This window comes from Aethalodelphis obliquidens, unplaced genomic scaffold, assembly GCF_003676395.1.
Source record: "Aethalodelphis obliquidens isolate GAN/ISIS:26980383/991018 unplaced genomic scaffold, ASM367639v1 scaffold6, whole genome shotgun sequence".
NCBI classification, from domain to species: domain Eukaryota; kingdom Metazoa; phylum Chordata; class Mammalia; order Artiodactyla; family Delphinidae; genus Aethalodelphis; species Aethalodelphis obliquidens.
In genome coordinates, this window is record NW_020837950.1 from 24,437,485 (window position 1) to 24,460,102 (window position 22,618).

Sequence of the window (22,618 nt, forward strand, 5' to 3'; positions counted from 1 at the left end):
AGTAGTCCATTCCAAAGAAAGCCTTTCCTGTGGCCTACATCTCTGAAGCTATGTCCAATTTCCCTTTGACCTTTCCCTGACCAATTATATAAAAGAAAAGCCCTGATTCTATGCCTGCCTCTACTTCCAATCCCTATCCCTCAACTTCTACTATCACCATTCAAACTCTCCCCTAAGATCACCAGTCATCTCATAAGGGTTTCTCCAAAAGCCCATCTTCAGCCCTCATTCTACTTCATGTGTCTTTGCAGCAAGCAGCACTGTTCCCTATCATCTCCCTCTGAAATTCTCTTCTATGTGGTTTTGGAGATACCACACTCTCAAACTTTACCTTCTGTCTTTTAAGCCATTTCTCTTGTTTGCTGGCTTTTCCTCTCATTTTCAATGTCACCATTCCCAGATTCTATACTTAGTCCTTCCTCTCCTTCATCTACTAAATATTCATGAAACATTTATTGAGTACCTATGTACCTCACATTGTCCTAGTGGTGGCATTTGTTCACCATGATTTTCCCAGGTGATAGCAATACCACCACGGCTTCCACTTACCAAGGTGACAGTTTAAAAATGACATCCTCAATACCAATTAATCTTTCAAGTTCTAGACCCTTAATCCCCAACTGTGTGTTTGGTAAAATTTTCCAGGTGTACTGTAGGCATCTTAAACTTGACACTTTTAAAATACAATTTGCATATAGATTCCAAACCATTAGAGGAAAAAAGAAAATAGAACAAAGACATCTCAAGTCAGTTCAACCAAAGATAGGAAGGAAAAAAAGAAAAAATTGAAATTCATGGTAAATAGAAAAAAAAAAAAAAGATGGCAGGAAAAGTTCAAACACATCAGTAGTTTATTGAGACAAACTACAGATTTAAGTGTACTGGTTAAAAGGATCTCAGATTGGGTAAAAAAAAAATTCAGCTAAGAGCTGTTCATATGTCATATCAAAATAATGAAAGTTGAAAATAAAAGTATAGAATAATACAGGTAAATACTAATAAAAAGAAACGAGGTACAGCAATGTTACAACAGATGAAATAAGAAATGCCAAAAACACTGCGAGGGATAAAGTGGGATATATTTTACACTAATAAAAAGAACAAGCCAACAGCAAGACAAAACGCCAGGCCTTTGTGCGTGAAATACAAAGCAAGAAACGCAAAAAAATGCAAAAAGAAACTGACAAAATTACAATCACAGTGAACTTTGTCTCTCAAAAATTAACAGATCAAGTGGTCAAAAAATATATCAAGAATATGATTTGACTAACAAGCTTTCATTAGTAGACAGACACAGAACTTTGTGCCTAACCGCATTCTTCTCAAATACAGTCCTTCAAACTGGCCATATATCAAGTTACAAAAGAATTACTAAAAAATTTCAAAGAGCAGAATTCACACAGTTAACATTCACAGATCACAAAGCAATAAAACTTGAAAATAACAATGGCCAGTTTTTTTAATCAACTGCCCTAGAAATTTAAAACCAAACAAAATACTTCTAAATTATTCCTGTCAAAAATAAAATTGGAAAGTATGAATATGTAAAAGCAGAACAACAATGCAACACCTAGCCAATCTGTGCTTTAGCCAAATGATACCTAGAAAAAAAATATATAGGAAAATAAAATAGCACGAACACAACAGAAGAAAATAATAATGGAAAACATAAATTATGAAAAAGAAAAAGCAAATAAACAAACTGGAAACCTGATCAACAGAAGGTCAATTACCTGATAAAAGCGAAAAAAATATATATATAAAATATATTTATATAATTATGTATATATTTTTTGTATATTTATATATAATCATATATATTATATATATGGGTCAATGTTTTACAATAGACAATCTTGGGCAAGTCTAGTGAAAAAAAATCCAATAAGCAGTAGGAATTTAAAAGAGGCATAGTCATAAATACAGAGATTATTTTTTAAATTTATTACATATATTTCAAACATACACAAAAATTTTAAAAACTAGTACAATGAATTCCCATATTCTGAATAACCTAATTCAATTATTCCCAAATTTCTTATAAAATTTGTTTCATCTATCCTTGTTTTTCCTCCCCCTAAGTATTTTAAAGCAAATTCCATTTAATTTCACCCCTAAATATTTAATATGCACAGAGGGGATTTCTTAAATTATAAGAGAATTCTTTAAAACACTTATACGCATAAATTACAACTCGAGATAACATGGATAATTTAAAGCAAAATAACAACGTCTAAAACTGGCTCAAGAAGACGTAGAAAACCTGACCATTAACTGTAGAAGAGACTGGTAAGGCAGTTAAGCCACTACTCACTAGAAAACGGGGAGGTAGGCCTAAATTGTTTTAGAAGTGAATACTACCCAAATATGAAAATAAAATTCTACCAAAATATTAAAATAGATAATTCCCATATTACATACATTTAAAAACTGGAAAGCTATCAAACTTATTTTACAAGGCTAATACAAGCCAAAAAATCAAAATCAGACAGTTATCCAAAAATAAGCAAACAATACATGGCAAGACCCACAGAGCGTAGTACACATCTTTGCATCCCTAGTGCCTAGAACTGAGCCCTGATGAATGACTGTATTTCACCCAGTTTTTCCTCTGCTATTGTGATATCCATAAATTTCATTCCCTTCTTATTCTGGAAAAGGGGTAACTATAGAATCTATGGAAAGTTCTAAATACTCACATGCTCTCCACTCATCAGGATGTTTAAAAGGAAATGCTAGACCATTATCAATTGCAGCTATTTTAATAAGCGTTTCTTTATCATCAGTCCATTTTGTTTCCTGAAGGGCAGAAAAATAGTCTGTTGATAAAAAAATTTATATGCATATTTCCAAAAGATAATTTATAACAATTATTGAGGTTTAAAGACATTTTATCTGAAGAGCTTATAAAAATAAAGTTGCCAGAAGGTACCAATTTACCCTTTAAGGGAAGAGATTGTCTTAAGAATCAGTAAAAACTTCATAATCACTATTTTTTTTTAAATTTGGTATTACAAATTCATGCATTAATAGTTTCATTTTTTTCCTCTTTGGGGAAGAGGGCTTGGAATTATCAAGACTTTAAAAAGTGTACTTTGGGATAATTTGTTGTTAGATACATTGCTTAAATGTATGGTATTTGCAAAATATTGATATTTTTAAGATAACAACTTAAAGTTACCTTATTAAAATCAAGTCTTTCCTACGGTCTCATAGAAATAATTAGTTCAAATACAAAATGCTTCTAAATAAAACTCCTCAATGACCATAGCTAAATATAATAAGGTCCAGTAGAAGGAACTTCAAGATACTCTCGATTACAGAATGTAGGCCATTCCTAACTTCTCCATTCTTCTGTAAGGGAAACGAAGACCTCAGGGACAAGAGACTTTTCATGTTAAACAGTACTTCCTATTATCAAAAACTAGAGGGTTGCCATTATTAAGTGGCCTAGATAAAATAACAAGACGTGAAAAAGATAAATTTTAAATTGAAAGTATTAGAGTGAAGGTCCAAGTGATATATGCCAGGTTTGTTCCTGTTAGTTTATATCAAATATCTCGATGAAAATGCACAAAATACTTAAGAGCAAAAGAATAAGGTTTTCAGTAAAATCCAATTGCTTAAGATATACCAATAAAATATATTTAGGAACTGTTATAAATATGAATATTTTTATATGTGTATTTTAAAACCCATTTCTGCTATAACTGCCATTTATTTTTATTTCTATCATTTTTTTTCTATTTACAACTTTATGAGGTATAATTTACACACAATAAACTTTACATATTAAAGTGTACAATTTGACAAGCACTGACAGATGTGAAACCACCCAGAAGTTTCCTTGTGTCCCTTAGCAGTCCCCTCCCTCCCTCTACCCCACCCTAGGCAACCATGGCCTGCTTTCTGTCCCTAGGGATTAGTTTGAACATTCTAGATTTTTATATAAAAGGAATCAGACAGTATCTTCCATTTTGTGTAGCTTCTTTCACTTGGCAGGATTTTGAAATTCATTCACATTATTGCGTATATCAAGCTCATTCTTTTTTTATTGCTGAGTACTATGAATATGTAATTTTAAATTTCTTTGATGAACACGGAAAACTACAAACTTTTAAAGTTATGCAACAGCTTTAAGTGATGAGAATACACAGACTGTAAACATTAGAGAAATTTATTTTTAATCGGTTAAAACTTTCTTAAATGTATAAACTGATTTAAACTAGTAAAATTATTCTGAAAATATCTCTCACGTAAATATCTAAAATTTGAACTTGGGTAGTCAAAGTTGATAGGAATGGATCTAAAATCTATCATTCTGATAGTGTTAAGGGTCTTCACAGTCTATTATGTACATGAAAACCAGCTTCTTATAAGCATTAGAAGTATATTTTTTTAAGTTCAATGGCTATAATTCACAGGTAAAGCACATAGGTTCCATTTTAATTGGGTAATTCTGTATTACCTAATCCTGAGTCGTAAGGCTCAGAAAGAAGTGAATTAGTAAAATATAAAAAATACTAGAAGCCTTTCTTTATTACATAAAAGCAAAATAAATATGGTGGTTATACAACAAATTTCCAAAGCCCTAAAAAAAGTACTGAGCTGGGCTTCCCTGGTGGCACAGCGGTTGAGAGTCCGCCTGCCGATGCAGGGGGACACGGGTTCGTGCCCCGGTCCGGGAAGATCCCACATGCCGCGGAGTGGCTGGGCCCGTGAGCCATGGCCGCTGAGCCTGCGCGTCCGGAGCCTGTGCTCCGCAATGGGAGAGGCCACAACAGTGAGAGGCCCGCGTACCGCAAAAAAAAAAAAAAAGTACTAAGCTGATATCATTCTTCTATACTAATACAACATAAAAAATAAAACTGCACAGAGGTTTTGAAAATAGAATAAAAAATACAATGTAAACAGGTGAAGGAAAGAAAAAAGAGGATAAAAACAGAAAAAGGAGATAAAAACCAAGGATCTAGGTGAAGGAGAGGATGTGATGAAAAATAACTTAACATCAAGGAATATTTTACAGAAATTGATAGCGTGTGTATGTGTATATACATATATATATTAAAATCTCCTTACCGTAATTTCATCTTCTTGTTTCTGGTTTTCATATCTGATTAACCAATTATCATTTCCCCTGTCTTTCAAAACAAACAAACAAAAAATCTGTTACTTCATTTTTTTATGGATATCATAGTTTAATACCAAGGGGAAAAATTTAGTCATCACTTTTTGAGACCTTTATTTGTTATCTCTAGCATATGGACATATTAAAGGCTCCAATTTAACACATACAGACTAAAAATACTCATAAATGTTAGCTAACATTCATTGAGATTTACTCTGTGCCAGACATTGTTGTAAGTGCTTAACATGTATTAGTTCACTGAATTCTTAAAACCACTCTGTGGTAGGTACAATTACTGTCAAGAACTCTTAAACCAAGGTTATTAAAAAGGATAATTTCTCTTCACCTTGGGAAAAAAAAGCATCTACCCCCATTTCCAGGCAAATTCCTGGATAGGCTCTTACCTAATGTCTCTATAGGAGTATTCTAGATTCTACACTAATTTTTAAAAAAATTGAACTATAGTCGATTCGCAATATTGTGTTAGTTTGAGGTGTACAGCACTGATTCAGTTATATATACGTATTTTTTTCACATTATTTTCCATTATGGGTTATTACAAGATATTGAATATAATTCCCTATGCTATACAGTAAATCCTTGTTGCTTATCTGTTTTATGTGTGGTAGTTTGTACCTGTTAATCCCATACTCCTAATTTATCCCTCCTTCCTTCCCTCTCCCCTTAGGTAACCGTAAATTTGTTTTCTATGTCTGTGAGTCTGTTTCTGTTTCGTATGTAGCTTCATTTGTACTATTTTTTTGGATTCCACATATAAGTGATATAATATTATTTTTGTCTTTCTCTGTATGATTTACTTCACTAAGTATAATATTCTCTGGGTCCATCCATACTGCTGCAAATGGCAATATCTCATTCTTTTTCATGGCTGAGTAATATTCCATTGGATTCTACACTAATTTTAACATTAACTTAAGACCATATGATTTAATAAAGGTAAATATAAAAAGGTACATAATGCTTCTCCAGAAACTAATATAAATGAGCAAAGATTTTGAACCAGTGGTTCTTAAGCTTCAGGGTGCATGAGAATTACCTGGAGGATTTATTAAAAACACAAACTGCTGGCCTCACATTCAGCAGGTCTGGGCTGGGCTCCCAGAACTGCATTTGTAACAAATGTCCATATAATACTGACCCTGACAGTCCAGGGAACCACTGTCGCAGATTATCTATTATGTTGGCCAAAAAGTTTGTTCGGGTTTTTCCATAAGATGTTACAACATTTCCAATTTCCAACAGGCTTTGTCCTGTTGCCAAGAAACTCCCCTCTCCCGAGGGATAGGAACTGATTGCTATCACCTGGGCAGGAGCCTGCTCTGAGTCAGAATATCCAGCACGAGATTAATTCTGCCTGGGAGAGTTGGTACTACCCCTCTGTTTTCTAAGGAACGTAAAGAAAAAGTGGCCTCAGGGCTTCCCTGGTGGCGCAGTGGTTGAGAGTCCGCCTGGCGATGCAGGGGTCACGGGTTCGTGCTCCAGTCCAGGAAGATCCCACATGCCGCGGAGCGGCTGGGCCCCTGAGCCATGGCCGCTGAGCCTGCGCGTCTGGAGCCTGTGCTCGGCGACGGGAGAGGCCACAACAGTGTGAGGCCCGCGTACCGCCAAAAAAAAAAAAAAAAAAAAGTGGCCTCAAGACTACTGCAGCAAAATTTTATGTCTTTGATTTGGATAAACAAGAGTTGAATACAATTTGAAAGTTAACAAGATTTGAGTGAACAAATGAGAGAACTTCAGTACCTGTATTTCTGATGAGGTAATCCAAAATAACTAATCTTTCAAACTGTGACTGAAATTGTTTTCTAATATTCTCAGTCAAAGGGTCAGCTTCAAATTTCCTAAGCCAATATTCAGCCTCCTTGTAACCTTCAACAAATAACTGAAAGGAACCAATCTATAATTTTAAGAATTATAGTTAGAAAAGAAAATATAAGAACAAAGAGACTACTTTTTAAAGTTCTCAGCAGTATTGTCATAAAATACTTTACATGAACACAATAAGAAAAATCGAAGTTAACACTAATTTAGATAAGCCACATTTATCAAGAAAACTATTTTTATACACTAATTTAAAATAATCACATAAAGAATACATAGCAAATAAAAAATGCTCAATCCTAGACTTTCAAGGAGCATAGCAGCTATTTTAGGATAACTAAAAAACAAAATACACATGTGCCGTTAAGGTGATATTCTCAACAAGAATGCTGTTTTCTAAAAATATTCATTAACATGAAGTTAATTTTGAAGACCAAATTTTACACCTATCCTGGTTATTTATTTAATAATAGTATAATTTTATCTTACTGAAAAAATACTTCAGGATTCTTTTTACAACATAAGATACAGAAAATGACTTTATTTTTATATAAGAATGAATTCTTTGACTATGTAGCTTAAAGATCCTGTCATAAATTTTAAAGAAGTAACCAATGAATCACAACCTCTATAGTGGTTTTTTTAAAAAGTCCTTTCCTTGAAGATATGTCTATTTTATAAAGTTTTCTATTGCTAAAATTACTAGTTGTTAATGTTAAACAAGTTTTTAAAGACGGAAATACAAATTTAAATAGCACAGGACACGTAGGTAATGGGTAACGTAGCTGGCCTCATAAATATTTACAAACAAATCACTACAAAGAAAACCTATTTAGGACTCCACGCTTTCACTGCCGAGGGCCCAGGCTGGCTCCCTGGTCCAGGAACTAAGATCCCACATGCTGGGCAGTGCAGCCAAAAAAAAGAAATCTATCACTTATCTTAACACTTTATGTTCTTGTTGGCATGAAATTTTAATGATTTCCTAAATGTTTTCTCTAAAGCACTCATAATGAAGTCCTAGTAGTCATAAATACAGAAATAATATCCTTCTTTAGTCACACCTATTTCAGCATATGCAAGGAGTAACAGGCCTTGTAAATTTTTTCAAAACTTCCTGCTTACTTGGAGTACAATACTAAAGACAAGTTAGGATAACCATGCATTTCTATTCAAATTCTTTTATATAGATAAATGCATAGCAACAACAAAACAACAAAATTGCAGGTTAAATATAATTTAAAAATAATAATAATAAAGTCTACTGCTTTTTTCTAGAATGTTTTTCCCATTAACCCTCCCTACCCTTGCTTAGCTAGTTGCTAATCATCCCTTAGGTTTATTTAAAAGTGATAAGAAAAAACAAAATCTAGTATGTATTGAGTAAACTCGGCTACTATCGTTTACTATGTGCCAGGTACTGTATCAAGTACTTGACATATATTTTTCCATTTTATTCTCACAACCCGAAGAGGTAGTTTTTTATTAGCCTCGTTTTACAGAAACTGGGGCTTGGAGAGTAAGGGACTTGCCCAAGGTCTCAGAGCTAACTGGTGGAGAGGTCTGGAATAAAACGTAGGCCTAATTCTCAGCCTGCACTTTCAGCCATTACTTTATAAAGCCTTAGGTGCAGCCTCCTCTTGGCAATTCCCTAGCCCTCCAAAGTGGGTTAAATATCCCTCCTCTACCCTCTCTGAGCTCCCTGCACTTAACCATCCTCAACAGCTTTATCATATTGCGTTGAGACTGCTTGTTACTATAAGCTGTTGAAGGTGAGAAAACCGGTTTTACTAATATATATCCACAGTCCACAGCACAGTGCCTAGCGCACAGAGCTCAGGTAATATGTGATGAACTTCGCCCCAAAAAAAGCACATCGCAGTAACTTACCTTAGGAGGAAGTCCTATCCGATGAAATTTTCTACCTACTTTTGGCACTTTCTCTAAAGCATACTTTTTGCCTCTAGATTTTGCACGGTCAATTGCACTGTAGTTAAATGTCTCACTGACGAGCCAAACCACCTAGAGACGTACAGTTAAAAAAAATGGCTATTAGAATTTGCATTATAGTATTTCTATTCACATACACCATGGAACTCACTCTAATGCTGTAAATTAGCAAAGTTTAACACTATACTAAATGCTCCTGAGAATCTAAAATAGAAAGGCTAAGGGATTTGGCAAAGTTGGTTAAATGGCACACATGTATTTCTTTCTGAGAGAGGCAGCTAAAATTGGCCAGTGGAAGAAAGAAGTAATAGTCTTGAAATGTAGAATTAGGAATGAACATTTCCGGTAGAACTTCAAGTAAAAATGTATAAAGGTCAGAAAGATAGCAGTTTTCTGAGCATATCAGTTATCTCTACCTTCAAAAGAATTTCTAGATTTTTTTCTGCTTTCTAAGTGCTCGTTCTTTCTCCTCTTTACGTCAGCATCATCTCAGCTCACCTGAGCAAGAGATACTCCCTTGGATACTTTGTGGATCTACACTAGAATCAATTTACTAGTCATTTGTGACTCTGGATTACAAAAAAAGGGGCTCAACTTTAGGCTCTGGCATTACGAATAATACTAAAGTGTTCACAGAGAAGTGGGCTGTAAATGAGAAGTACATGATTAAAAACAATTTCTGCTTTACCCTTGTTTTTGGTACAATGCCCAGATGGAGCTTTTCATCCACAAGGGAGGCACCAGCTTCGGAAAGGTATCCCTGATTAGGAAGCAGGCAGCCTCTGCCAAAGCAGCAAGGGCAGCAGACCTTATGGACGTATTTGGTCCATTTTGGATTCAGGTGACCATAAGGCTCTTCCGATTTGGGTTTAAACACACCAATAATGTTCTATAGGGGAAAAAAAAAGGAGAAATTTTATTATACTTTTAAGACAGAGAGATCATAATCCATAAAACGCATTCTGATCATTTTCTACTTCTTCCCACCACAAATTTGGGCATCACTCTTAACTATTAAGAGGTTTAATACCAATAACAGTTTTATACGCATTCTCATTCAACAATCTAAAATCAATAATCCTTTGGGCTAATGGTTTTCAAACCGTGCTCTGAGAAATTCTAGGGAAGGTGAGAGAAGAGGGGAGGGCAGGGCTCTAAGACCCCATCCACTGATTTCACCCATTTTATGTACTGGACTTCCTAGTTAAGAAGGGGTTCCACTGATTTTAAAATGTTTGAAAACCACTGACCTAGGTCAAACAGTGTTATTATTCAATATCTATTAAATACCCCAATTCTATGTTTATTTATTGTCTACTTTCCCAGTAGATGTGTATTCTAAAAGGGCAGGCACTTTCTCTGTTAGGGCTATATCCTAAGTACTGTGTACCTGGTACACAGTAGACATTCAAGCATCTGTTAAATGAATAAATCCAATGACAAAAAGTCATCTCTAAGATACAAAGGAAATGATAGGATATAGTGACATCTATGCTGTCAGATTCTCCTACCTTAAATTTTTTTTCAGTTATTTCTTTATGAACCAATTTTTAAATAAATTCTCTCCTCTTAAAAAAAATTGCTCATGTATGTCTAAAAGTCTATAATCATTATTACTGGTCTGATAAAATACATTAATATTAAAATTTAGAAGCTGAATTATCCTTAAACAAGATATAAAAATCTTACTATATGTATATAACTGTCTTATAGTGCAATAAAGTCTGAGTCACTAATAAAAAAGTCAAGAACAAATTAAGAAATCAAGCTTGGAATAAAGATAGAGAGATTGACATTACCTACATATATATATTTGAATCTCAAAAAAGCCTATGTTTTAAAATATAACTTCAGTCTTTGCAAAAAATATTTGGGTGGAATTATAATCTTTTTTCCTCCTGAAAAAGAGAACTGCTGGCTATGCATCACTCAGAAAGCTTTTAGAAATAATACAGATTTTTGAAAAATTCTAGACTAAGTGGAACAAAGTCCCATATCAACTTCTCTTTTCTGCCTTAGAATTATACTTTGGTTCATTTCACTTTGTCACATTCCAACGCCTTCAAACTTCAGACTGCCCAGGCTCCTTCTCTGGTACAATGCTGGAAAAAATATTCTGAGGGTAAAATAAAACTCTGCTTGGTTACTGTACAGTAAGGACTTGTGAATATAAACCCAATGAATCTACAGCTAAATGTGAATATTCAATAAATACTTGAAACCAAATATTAAAATAATAAAACAGGGGCTTCCCTGGTGGCACAGTGGTTGAGAGTCCGCCTGCTGATGCAGGGGACACGGGTTCGTGCCCCAGTCCGGGAAGATCCCACATGCCGCGGAGCGGCTAGGCCCGTGAGCCATGGCCGCTGAGCCTGCGCGTCCGGAGCCTGTGCTCCGCAACAGGAGAGGCCACAACAGTGAGAGGCCCGCGTACCACAAAAAAATAAATAAATAAAATAATAATAATAATACAGAAAACTATGGCTTAAAATGAATAGCTCAATTTTTAAGCAGTAGAGTGCTTTAGTTAATAGTAAACTGACCTTTATTTCTGAAAAGAAGGTGTAATCAGATTTATTAGGAAAATATCTTCAGAAACTCACAATGACTTCACATTTAAATTAGTGTTTTCCAAAATGTCTGTTATATATAGTAGGTCTGTGAAATTCTCACCCTCTTAGGATCCTTCACGAAGTAACTTCCACTTGAACCTTGAGAGATTCTTTCTGGATAAACTCCAAATTCTATTGCTTGCTCTGCTTTCAATATAACATCAGCAAATTCTGGATCATCCAAGAATGTATTCAACTCTGAAGAACCAACAATTATTGCATTAAGAAAAATCAATGTTAAATAGAATGCTAAGAAGAAGAAAGACCAGCTCTGAGAATGCTCACAATATGGACCTGTAATACTGGATTAGATTATTAGCACTAAAACATTTAGGTACAGAAAAATGCAATTAAGTATTGTTTGGGCTGGTTTGATGCTTTTTTTTTTTTTTTTCCTGTAACCCCACTTCAAGCTATGACACGTGAAAAACAAGATCTCCTATACTGAAATAATCACACTAATGCCTTGTGTTAATTTGAACTCCTCCCTCCCAGTGTTTTTGTTCTTCATCCCACCTCAGCCTCCGACTGCAGTCATACCTCAGATCTGTCATCACTAATACCTGCAATCTCTCCCTACTTTTCACTTTAGGCATCTTTTATTTTTCCTAGTTCACTCCCTCTGGCACCCTGAGTCCAAAAATTCTTCCATCCCACTAGGACGTTCAAAGCACCGATCTACCATATACTGTTCAAGGGTCTTCACCCACTTTGTGTCCCTACTTCCCTCCTTGGCCAGCATAAATTATGGTTAATCATCAAAAAATCACTCTCCTCCTCCCACCCCTCATCATGGTTACCTGGAAAAATCCCAATCCTGGATAAACCCAACTGTCTGCCTATGACTATGCCTATGCCTGGACAGCTAAACTTGACTAGATAAACACAATGCCTGGTGTCTCCCCTTAAATTCATCACCACAGTCCTCAGGTGGACCCTTCATGTTGCCATGGGAGCATACTACATTCCTGTTAAAGACTCAATGCTTGTGTCCCTCAAAACACTCAAAGCCTTAACCCCTAATGTGATCATACAGGGAGTGGGGTCTTTGGTAGGTAATTAGGTTTAGATGAGGGTGGGGACCCCATGATGGGATTAGGCCATGTGAGGACACAGTGAGAAGGTTGCCATCTGCAAGCCAAGAAGAGAGCCCTTAGCAAGAACCTGATCATGCTGGCACCCTGATCTTGGATTTCCCAGCCTCCAGAACGATGAGAAATAAATATCTGTTGTTTAAGCCACTCCAGCTAGGGTATGTCATTATAACGGCCTAAACTAGGATGACTCCCCTAATACACAGACTCTCCCACTCTTCTGGACAACTATCTCATACCCTCCCCTCTCCTCAAATTCCCAACACCTCTTTCCTCTCAGCAGATGATCTTCCTATTTCAAGGAGAAAAGAGAAGCAAGCAGAAAAAACTATCATCAGCTCTCAGCACCGTATCTACCCATCCACAACCTCTGCCTGCCGCCTAGTACTATAGATGGATGATCCAAGCTCTAAGATCAACTCCTCCACTTTGTATACTAGACCTATCTCTTCCTGACTACTCCAGGACATTTCTTCTGCAATTCTTTCCTGTATCAATATTTCCCTCTCTATTGGATCATTTCTACCACCATACAAAGCATGGTGTAATTTTTCTCATCTTAAATCTCTCTTAGCCTCCAAAGTCCCCCTAGACACCCCCTCATTTCTTTGCTCCCTTTTATAGCAGAAGACTTCTATAATTATAGTTACCATCTCCAATTGTTCTTCTCCCATTCTCTTTTGAACCCATTTCAATCACGCTTATGACCTGACCACTCCATTGATATAATTTTTGTCAGGGTCCGTAGTAACATCCACATTGCTAAACCCAACCTCAGAACTGATCTTCCTTGACCAACACCATCATTTCACCCTGTCGGTCACTCCCTCCTCCTGAAAATACTTTCTTCACTTGGCTTCCAAGACGCCACTTCTCCAAGTTGTCCTTCCATTTCATTAGTTCCTCTTTTTCAGTCTTCTGTGGGCTCATTTTCATCTCCCTGATCACTTAACTTTGGAATGCCCAGGTTCAGTTCATGGCCCTCTTCTCTCCCTCATCAGCACTGATGGCTCCCTGATTTATATCTCAAGCCTGGACTTCTGCCCTGAACCCCAGACTATTATACTCAGCTTCTCCATTTGGATGTTTAGTAGACAGTTCAAACTTTACTGCCTCAAACTCAATTCTTCATTTCCTCTCAACTGCTTCACTCCCAGTATTCCCTGTGTTAGTTACTGGCAACTCCAAATTTTCTAGGTGCTCTTGCAAAAAACCTTGGAATCATCCATGATCTCATACCCTCACCCCTCCACAGCCAGCAGCAAGCTGTGTAGCTCTACCTTAAATGAATATCCAGAACCTAACCACCTCTTACCACCTCCATTCCTTCCATGTGATTCAAGTCACTATCAACTCTGGCCTAGATTGTTACAAGAGTCTCCTAACTGATCTCTCTACACTCAACAGTGAAGGTATGGTAATCCTTTTCAAACGTAAGTCAGGGAATTCCCTGGTGGTCCAGTGGTTAGGACTCAGCACTTTCACTCACAGGGCCGCCCAGTGGTTCTCCATCTCACTTGAAGAAAAACTCTAAGTTCTTATATTGGCCCCCAAGACCCTACCCAATCTCCCCTAACCTCCACTTTATTTTTCTGGTTAGCACTTATCACCTAACATATTATATAACTTATTTATTTTGTGAGCTCCAAGAAGACAAGGATTCTCTCACTGCTATATACCCAGAACTTTTATAGTTCCTGGAACATAAAAGGCATTCAATAAACACTTGCAGAGTTAATCATTTAAATGGTAATTAATCATTTAAAGTGGTAGACAAGCCAAAAATTATTCACATTTTACTCTGAAAGGCATTTAAGTGCTATTACACGTCAATCTTATGAAAATTCAAACTATAAACTTTCCTTAATTTAAAATTTTCCTTAATTCAGACATAAATAAAACAATTATTTACTAATTTTTAAAAGTTTATGCTGAGAAAAATACTACAAAAAGGGCCCTTGGGCATATTTAACCTACTTAAAAGAATAAATAATCCAAGTACCTTAGTCATGTCTATACAATTGATATACTATTTCCAGATCTATTCCATGAAAATTCTTAAGAATGAAGGGAGAAACTTTGTCTTTCTTGTTCACTGTGCATCCCTAGCACCTGGAAGAGGGATTGGCATTTAGTGGGTTCTTCATAAGCATTTAAATGAAGTATTATTTGTGTGGCAGAATATGCCAATAATAATTATCATTAGTCAAATGATATTTCTTCTAGATCAGGGCTCTTAACAAGAAAGAACTTGAAAAGCTATTTATTTCAACTTTGCTCACAGTACTGATGTACTTTCCATAATATATCACCAGCAGGTGGTCTCTGGACCAATGTTTAAACACTTTCAAAGACAGATCACTCCTTTTTCCATACTTTTTGTGTTTGTTTGAAAACAAATATAAACTTCTTTCTTTTTCAGAAATAGGTTTCCTGTAGTTTCACCCAATGTCCCAGACCTGCCATCTGGAGCAAAACAAAAGTCTACTTACTCCTCTCTTCCCAGGGATAGCCCTTCAAATAGCTGAAGATCATTTCATGCTCCCCTAAGTCTCCTCTATTCTCCGCCTCCTTCCATATGGAAGTATTTTCAGGCTTTTCAGCATCCGAGTTGCCCTCCTGTTTCATGCTTCAGTTTTCAATGTGCCACTTTAAAATATGGTCTCCAGAATCAAGCAACCCATTGCAGAGAATAGAGATATCTCTCAGTCTTGACACTATACCAAAATAAGAAGCACTCAAGTATTACAATCGTTGTTTAGGAGTCCTGTCATACTAATTCATGTTGAAATGGCTAAACTCTTGGACCCCTTTTGGTCTCTCCCATCCTGTACTTGAGCAATTCTTTTGGAAACTATGTGCAGACTTTGACATTACTATTAGATGTTATCAAATTGCTTTATGGGTTAAGCTTTATGAGTTCATCATAGAACCTGCCTTTGTTACTCTCATGGAGCCCAGATCATACTCTGAATACTTAATAATTCAGCTTCAACCAAAATCAGATCAGAACGATTCCTAAAAAATCAGCCTGGAAGTTCTCAATCTCTTTTTCTTTAACTTGTCCCTTTAATGAGCAACTCTTTTGGATAAATGAGATTATCTCCCTACATGAAAACTGGCATTCTTTGAAAATGGTCTGGATTTACCATCACAATCCAGAAAGGCACTTAAAAGACAACTGGTCCTACCTAACTACTGACAGAAAAAAAAAAAAAAAAGACTATATTAACTATTCTAAAAATCAAAGTAATTATTTTTTAGTAATTTTTCTGATTCATAACTCACAATTACGTTCTACAACTTTCTTCATTTTATTTACCTAAATGTGTATTTAGCAATGAGTTTAACTTGGAGAACACACCCTAAAGTTACACTTCAAGATAAATGTGCCATGGAGATTTGGTTTGAAGGTTTGTTGTCATTGTTTGGTTTGATTTTTAATAGCTGAGGGCTTAATTAGCTATATCTTCTTTAAATTTTGTTCCGTTAAAATTACTTTCTCCCTTTTAAGAAATAAACTATGAGATTTTTATTTGTCCCTGTATCAAAAAATATTCCAATTTTCTGAGGAGCATGTGAGTTCTATCTCTGTATACTCTCTTTGGCACTCCTCCAAGAAGCAGTGGCCTTCTAGTCAAGTTCCAGTCCTATTCAAACTCCACACTTTTCACAAGGCATCCAGCCCACCCTCCGAACCTTTGTCCATGCTGTTCTGATGTATATGCCAAGTTTCCTTTCTATGGCTAATTCTTATCCATCCTTCAACTTCATCTGATCACCTTGCAATGCTATAACAAAATGATCTATGTTCCAGGAGGGCAGAGAGCTTTGTTTTGTCCTGTGATATATGCCAAGTGCTTAAAACTGTACCTGGCACATGGTAAACCCTCAATAAATTTGCGAATTATTTATTAACAAACCCTTAACCACACTTAAGGGTTACAGCTGATCCTCTGATAAGCAGAAATTGAAAATGGATTAAGAGAACCCCTTATATAACCGCTTATATTTAGTTTTATATAAGTGTGCATGGTAACTTATCAAGCTCTCATTTTAAATAAATAAATCAAAATGAACTCTTCCTCACCTAAGGGTTGGGAATATATCTTACCCATTGGCCAGAATATTTTCTAAAAAGAAAAGTAGCTGGCTCACAAGTTTGGCAATCTGACCCAAACTGGAACCCTCAGGGGTTCCAGTGCTATTCATCCTCAAGTCTCAAATTGGATGCTATTTCCTCTGCTAAATCTTCCCTGGCCCCTAAATCCAGGGTATGGCTCTATGGAAGCCTTGGCTTTCCCCATCCAAGCACATATATCCTCTGTTAGAACTGTTTGTTTTAATTGACTCTTTCCTTCATGAGGTTATAAGGTTGCATGGGGACAAGGCTCGTGACTGGACATCCATTTGATATCTGGCCACCACTGTTTCCCCAAGGCCTCAATTTCCACTGGCACCCCACAGACACTGAAACATTTGCTGAATGATGGATCTCTGCAATAAATGGAAAACGAGAATAAGTGTATTCTAATTATTGGTTGAGGAATAATCTCCAACACACTGCTGCTCACTCCCTTTCAAAAGTTCAGCTTTGGAGGATTGTCAAGATCCACGGGATAGCCACTCTTCTAATACCTTCCTCTAAATTAAGCCAGACTATCAGGATCTCGAATCTAGACCCAGCAATACTGATAACACCACCCACTAGAATTACTTCTACTGAAATGAACTTCAGGGAAGTTGTAAGCAACACTCCTGTGAAAGTCATCACTTTTATTACCAAGATATTACTCAGCATATAATCTCTTCTCCAAGAGAATACATGACAGTTTATCCTTGGCCAGTTTTGTTTTGGTTCAAATAACTAGTCTGTTTTAACTTTATGGACAGAGTGATTGTGTTTCTCTCAAGTTGGCTGCTCGGTAATCTTAAATATCAAATTTGTGGGCTGCCTGTATCGAGTGTGTGATGTTAATTTTGTGTACTCTTATTCCGGCCCCCATCTTATTTATTTCATTGCTCTTATTTCCCATTCTCATATTTCTTCCTTACTTTTAAATGATTTTATTTTGTTCGTACATTTATAAGCCACCATGAATCATTAAATGGCTTCTAAACACACACTTTCTTTTACTTTAGAAGCTGTTTGCGAATTCCAACACCATTCTCTAATTGCCAGGCTCTCCAACAAAATTGATAAGTGCCTCTGGTTTATATTAACCGGGACCTTCACTTCACCTCTCTGTGCTTCCTTAAAATGAAAATAAATAAAAAATAGTGCTCACATCCATAGGGTTCGTTATAAATTAATATATGTGAAGCACATAGAACTATGCCCTCTGCACGTACTAACTGTTTTGTGGGTATTAACTATTATCATCTTTACTACTCTTCAACTCACTGATTAAAATGACAACTGGAACAAGGAATGCCACTAATCCTTTTGACATTGATCCAACCACACTATGTTTATGCAGGTTCTAGACTTTGTCACATGTCTTGTTCAAGTAAAGATAACAGACATATGACATTCTTCCACTGGGTAAAGTACATAAAGCTCCTGCTTACATAAAATAGTTAAGCATCATAAATGTTAATATTAATCTAAAGGCAAGAATATCTTGGAACTAGAGAGGTGGCTTCATGGAAATTGGATGGTAAAGGACAAAGCAAGTTAATGGACTCAAAAAATAACTAAACTTAATCATCTAGTTAAATTAATCATGAACTTTCTAGAAGAATGGTTTGAAATTTTAAAAATAGTTTTTACAGTTCAAAACTGTTTTTAAATCCATTAAAAATGAGACCTCCATAATAAGTAAACAAAAGTTAACAATTATTTTATAACACTTGGGGATCTACAGCAAAATGGAAAAACTGTAGGACATGAAAAAACTAGGTTCAGTCTGGCTTTTCCACTTCCTGGACCTTGACCTTGGCTTACCTCTGAAGTTCTATCAACTACTAGTTATTACAGTTTTCATTCATTTTCAGTCTTCACACTCAGGATGGGGGTAAATAACTAACTTGCTGTGATATTGTGAGAATTAATGAAATATACAAAAAAAAAGATCTTAGCAAACTGTAAACTGTGATATAAGTAAGTTACTGCCATTCAAAAGGTTGGAATTCTCTTTAATAATCCATTTGTATTCAAATATTATACTCTATCTCCACTTTGACTTTCTCTAGCCTTAGTATCATTTGTTTACAAAACCTCACCTTCATAGAATAAATGCATTTTTAAGGTTTTAGGCTCTTTTAAAATCTAGCTACACAGGTAACTTTGGGTAGAAAAAGGCAAGCTAGCCGCACAAATCTTAGTTACTTCACAGACCAGTTTCTAGGTAATATATACCCATATTATCAATGTAGCTGGGTGAATGTGGATCCATTTGTGATTTGATTGCAAATGCATATTTGTTTGTTCTGTTAAATGTTGTACTGTCAATGCATCCCAAAGCTAACATAAGGGTAGCTAGCTGATCTGTATATTAGACAGGTGTGTTAAAGCTTTATTCATTAAAGTCTGCTTCCCTTGGGCTGCTCTGATTTATTTACTCTAGAATATTTGACCATAAATTCAACTACAACTAGAATAACCTACTCTATCCAGAATTCTTTAAATCGTAGAAGCCCCATTACTGTACTAATAGCAGGACATGTAAAATCTAACCACTCCAGAAAAACTTAAGCAGCATTAATGAAAACTACATTTTTCTGTGCCTTTTCTTTAAGCTCACAGGTGGAATGAAACTCCAGGCACAATGCACACATCTCATCATTTAAACCATCCTTACCACCAGCAAGTAGGTGTTATCATGGCCATTTTACAAACTAGCCTGTCTCAGCTCTACCTAGGACTCTTACAAGCCTATTCTATTTTACTATCAAATTAGCCTTATTCGACTCGATCATGGCAAAAAATTCGATTTATCAATAAATATCAATGCCTGCAGTCACATACCTTTCAACATTATTTCAATTATCCTCTCTTTCACCTGAGGCTGTCAGTCTGCTTAACAGTGAAAAATTTTTTTCTTTTTTTTTTAAAGTATAAAAATAGAAATGACTCAAGAAAGGAAACTTTGCAAGAGAGAGAGCAGGTACAGAAATTCAACTGCTTCTGCGCCCTCTGGCTAATGTTACAGTAACAATATTTAACTTCAAAAGTTTTTGAAACGTGTCCTAGTGGCAACCGGATATTCTTGCTCTCTATCTCTCGGCTGTCATCCACCTTGCAAGTTCACCAACTTTCCTGGTAGCTCAGGGTTCTTAACCCCAAACTCAAGTCCAAACTTGACCAAACAACTTACGTCATTTTACAGTGTTAACTTTTCCAAAAGTTTAGGCTCATTCTTAGGGGAGGCCTCAAGGATCAGTGTTTAATGACAACCCCGGGCCTCAGGTGAAGCAGCCTATAGCCCCTGGAAAAGGTGCGAGTAAACGGGGGAGCAGGAAACAAAGGCGAGGTGTCCAAGGTGTGCCCAGCGGCTGACCCCTCGGCCTGTGCGCCGGACCTCATGCCCGGCGAAGAGCCTTTCCTACTAGGCAAGGGCTAGCGGGAGACAGCGAAAGAAGCCAGGGGTAGGGACCCAAGGAGGGACTTGAATGGGGGGCTGAGCGGCGGCGGCGACAGGCGCACTGGCAGGGCGCCGGGGAAGGGAAAAGCCAGATCGCACCTGAACCCACGGGGTGGTTCCGGTCCAGGTTGGTGGGCGAGCTCCGCAGGCACCCCAAACTCAGGGAAGAGAAGAAAGACGCATCCCTGGGCAGCAGCAGCAGTTCCCGGTCACTGGCCTGGTTAGGGGAGGCCGCGCCCTCCTCCCCGACAGCTTTCTCCAGCCGCACGGCGCCCCCCGGAGCGCCCTTCTGCGGCTGGGCCCAGGCGATCCGCGGCAGCAGCGGCTCCCGCTCCTCGTCCTCCTCATCCTCCTCCTCCAGGCTCCCGCCGCCCGCGGACGCCTGCCGCCCGGGCTCGGAGGGCTCCGCCATGGCCTCCCTCTGTGCCTTCCGCGCTGAGACCGACTCAGAGAGGCGAGGCGTCCGGATCTGGCCTCGGCATCGCGGGGAAGCGGCGCCGCTGGGTCTGACCGAAAGCACCTCTCTAGTGTGTGGTCCCGCTCGGCGCCCGCCCGGCAGTTGCCCCGCCCGGCCGCCGGCCGAGCTCCACCTCGCGCCCGTCCCGCGCCTGCGCGGAAGGGCCGGGGCGGCTGAGATGGCGGGGCGGGGGGAGCGCGGGGCGCGGGGGCGGGGCCGCCACTTGCCTACTAGGGGCCGGGAAGACGCCGGGAGGGGCTGACTTTACTCCTCGTTGAGCGAAGGGGTCGAAGTTAACTTACTTCTGCAGAGGTGCCCCTCTCCAGCCCCAATCGGCCTCTCCCTCCCCTGCAGAATTCTCATAGAGTTTACCACAATCTATACCTGTATATTTCTTTGTATGACCATGTAACATGTTTCCCCCACTAGAAGTCCACGAGAGCCAGGACCTTGTCACTTTTTCAAACATCCCTGATTTTGGTATTTTGCATTTTCTCTTTTTTTTTCTACTGACTAATATGGTCAGAAGTTTATAAAAATTTTAAATTCTTTCAAAAAGCCATCTATGGTTACATTGATTATTTATTCTCTGGTTTATTGACTTTTGTTCTTTATTATTTCCTTCTTCCTACTTAACTGGAATTTGATTTACTCTTCTAGCTGATTAGAGTAGAAGATTACATTACTGATTCTGGACTTTTCTATTTTTTTCATATAAGCATTTAAAGCTATGCATTTCCCTCTAAGCACTGCATTATCTGCATTTCACAAGTTTTAATATGTTGTGCTTTCATTTTCATTCAGTACAGAGTAGTTTTAAATTTCCCTTATTGTTTCTTCTTTGACTCACTTTTTTGAAGTGTGTTGTTTAATTTCCAAATATTCAGGGGCTTTTCTAGATACTATTTTTAAATTATTATATAGATATATTTTTAGGGAGACTGCGATTGACACATATACACTATTTTTAATTTATTTATTTTTGGCTGTGTGGGGTCTTCGTTGCTGTGCATGGACTTTCTCTAGTTGTGGTGAGCAGGGGCTACTCTTCGTTGCAGTGCATGGGCTTCTCATTGTGGTAGCTTGTCCTGTTGCGGAGCATGGGCTTTAGGCGCGCAGGGGCTTCAGTAGTTGTGGCACGCGGGCTCAGTAGTTGTGGTGCACTAGTTGCTCCACAGCATGTGGGATGTTCCCGGACCAGGGCTCGAACCTGCATCCCCTGCACTGGGAGGCAGATTCTTAATCACTACACCACCAGGGAAGCCCTAGATATTATTTTTTAATTACAGTATAGTTGACATATGACATTATATTACTTTCAGGTATACAACATAATGATTCAATATTTGTATATATTGCAAAATGATTCCTGGTTATTATTACTGATTTTTAATTTAATTCTGTTGTGGACAGAGAAGAGTCATTAAAATTTCAACCTTTTGGAGTTTATTGAGACTCATTTCATAACCCACCATATTATCTCCCTTGGTGAACATCCCATGTGTGCTTTAAAAAAGAATGTGTATTCTGCAGTTGAGTAGTTATATAACTGTCAATTTTTTTCTATAAATATTAATTCAGTTTGGTATCGATAGTGTTATTCTGATCAACTATATCCTTATGGATTTTTAAATTGAGTTGTTCTATCACTCACTGAAAGGAGACTATTACAATCTGTGAATGTGGATTTGTCTATTTCTTCTTTTAGTTTGATGAGTTTTGCCTTTATGCATTTTGAAGTGTTATTAGGTGCATATATATATATGATTTTTATGTCTTCTGTTAGGCTTTCAAGTCTTCCTGATGATTTAACCCTTTCTTTCTTCCTTCCTTCCTTCCTTCCTTCCTTCCTTCCTCCCTCCCTCCCTCCCTCCCTCCCTCCCTCTCTCTCTCTCTCTCTCTCTTTTTCTTTCTTTCTTTCTTTCTTTCTTTCTTTCTTTCTTTCTTTCTTT

General features: G+C 37.4%; 1 protein-coding gene across 9 annotated transcripts in view; it reads right to left on the reverse strand.

Moving 5' to 3' along the window:
* The window catches only part of PI4K2B (phosphatidylinositol 4-kinase type 2 beta), a 116,525-nt gene that overhangs the window by 23,225 nt on the left and 70,682 nt on the right, over positions 1-22,618 (reverse strand). For 4 of the 9 annotated variants that reach the window (XR_003432176.1, XR_003432177.1, XR_003432175.1 and 1 more), the window contains exons 1-7: positions 20,309-20,765; positions 11,591-11,727; positions 9,606-9,806; positions 8,858-8,989; positions 6,890-7,043; positions 5,080-5,141; positions 2,700-2,799 (exon numbers count right to left, since the gene is read on the reverse strand). Coding sequence is in view for 6 of the 9 variants with exons in the window: in XM_027103225.1 (XP_026959026.1) it covers positions 2,700-2,799; positions 5,080-5,141; positions 6,890-7,043; positions 8,858-8,989; positions 9,606-9,806; positions 11,591-11,727; positions 20,309-20,621 (1,099 nt within the window). In the remaining 3 variants the exon portion in view is untranslated. Of the gene's footprint in view, positions 1-2,699; positions 2,800-5,079; positions 5,142-6,889; positions 7,044-8,857; positions 8,990-9,605; positions 9,807-11,590; positions 11,728-15,115; positions 15,335-20,308; positions 20,770-22,618 lie in introns of those variants that run through there. The other 5 variants (XM_027103227.1, XM_027103226.1, XM_027103228.1 and 2 more) reach the window with 4 other exon arrangements.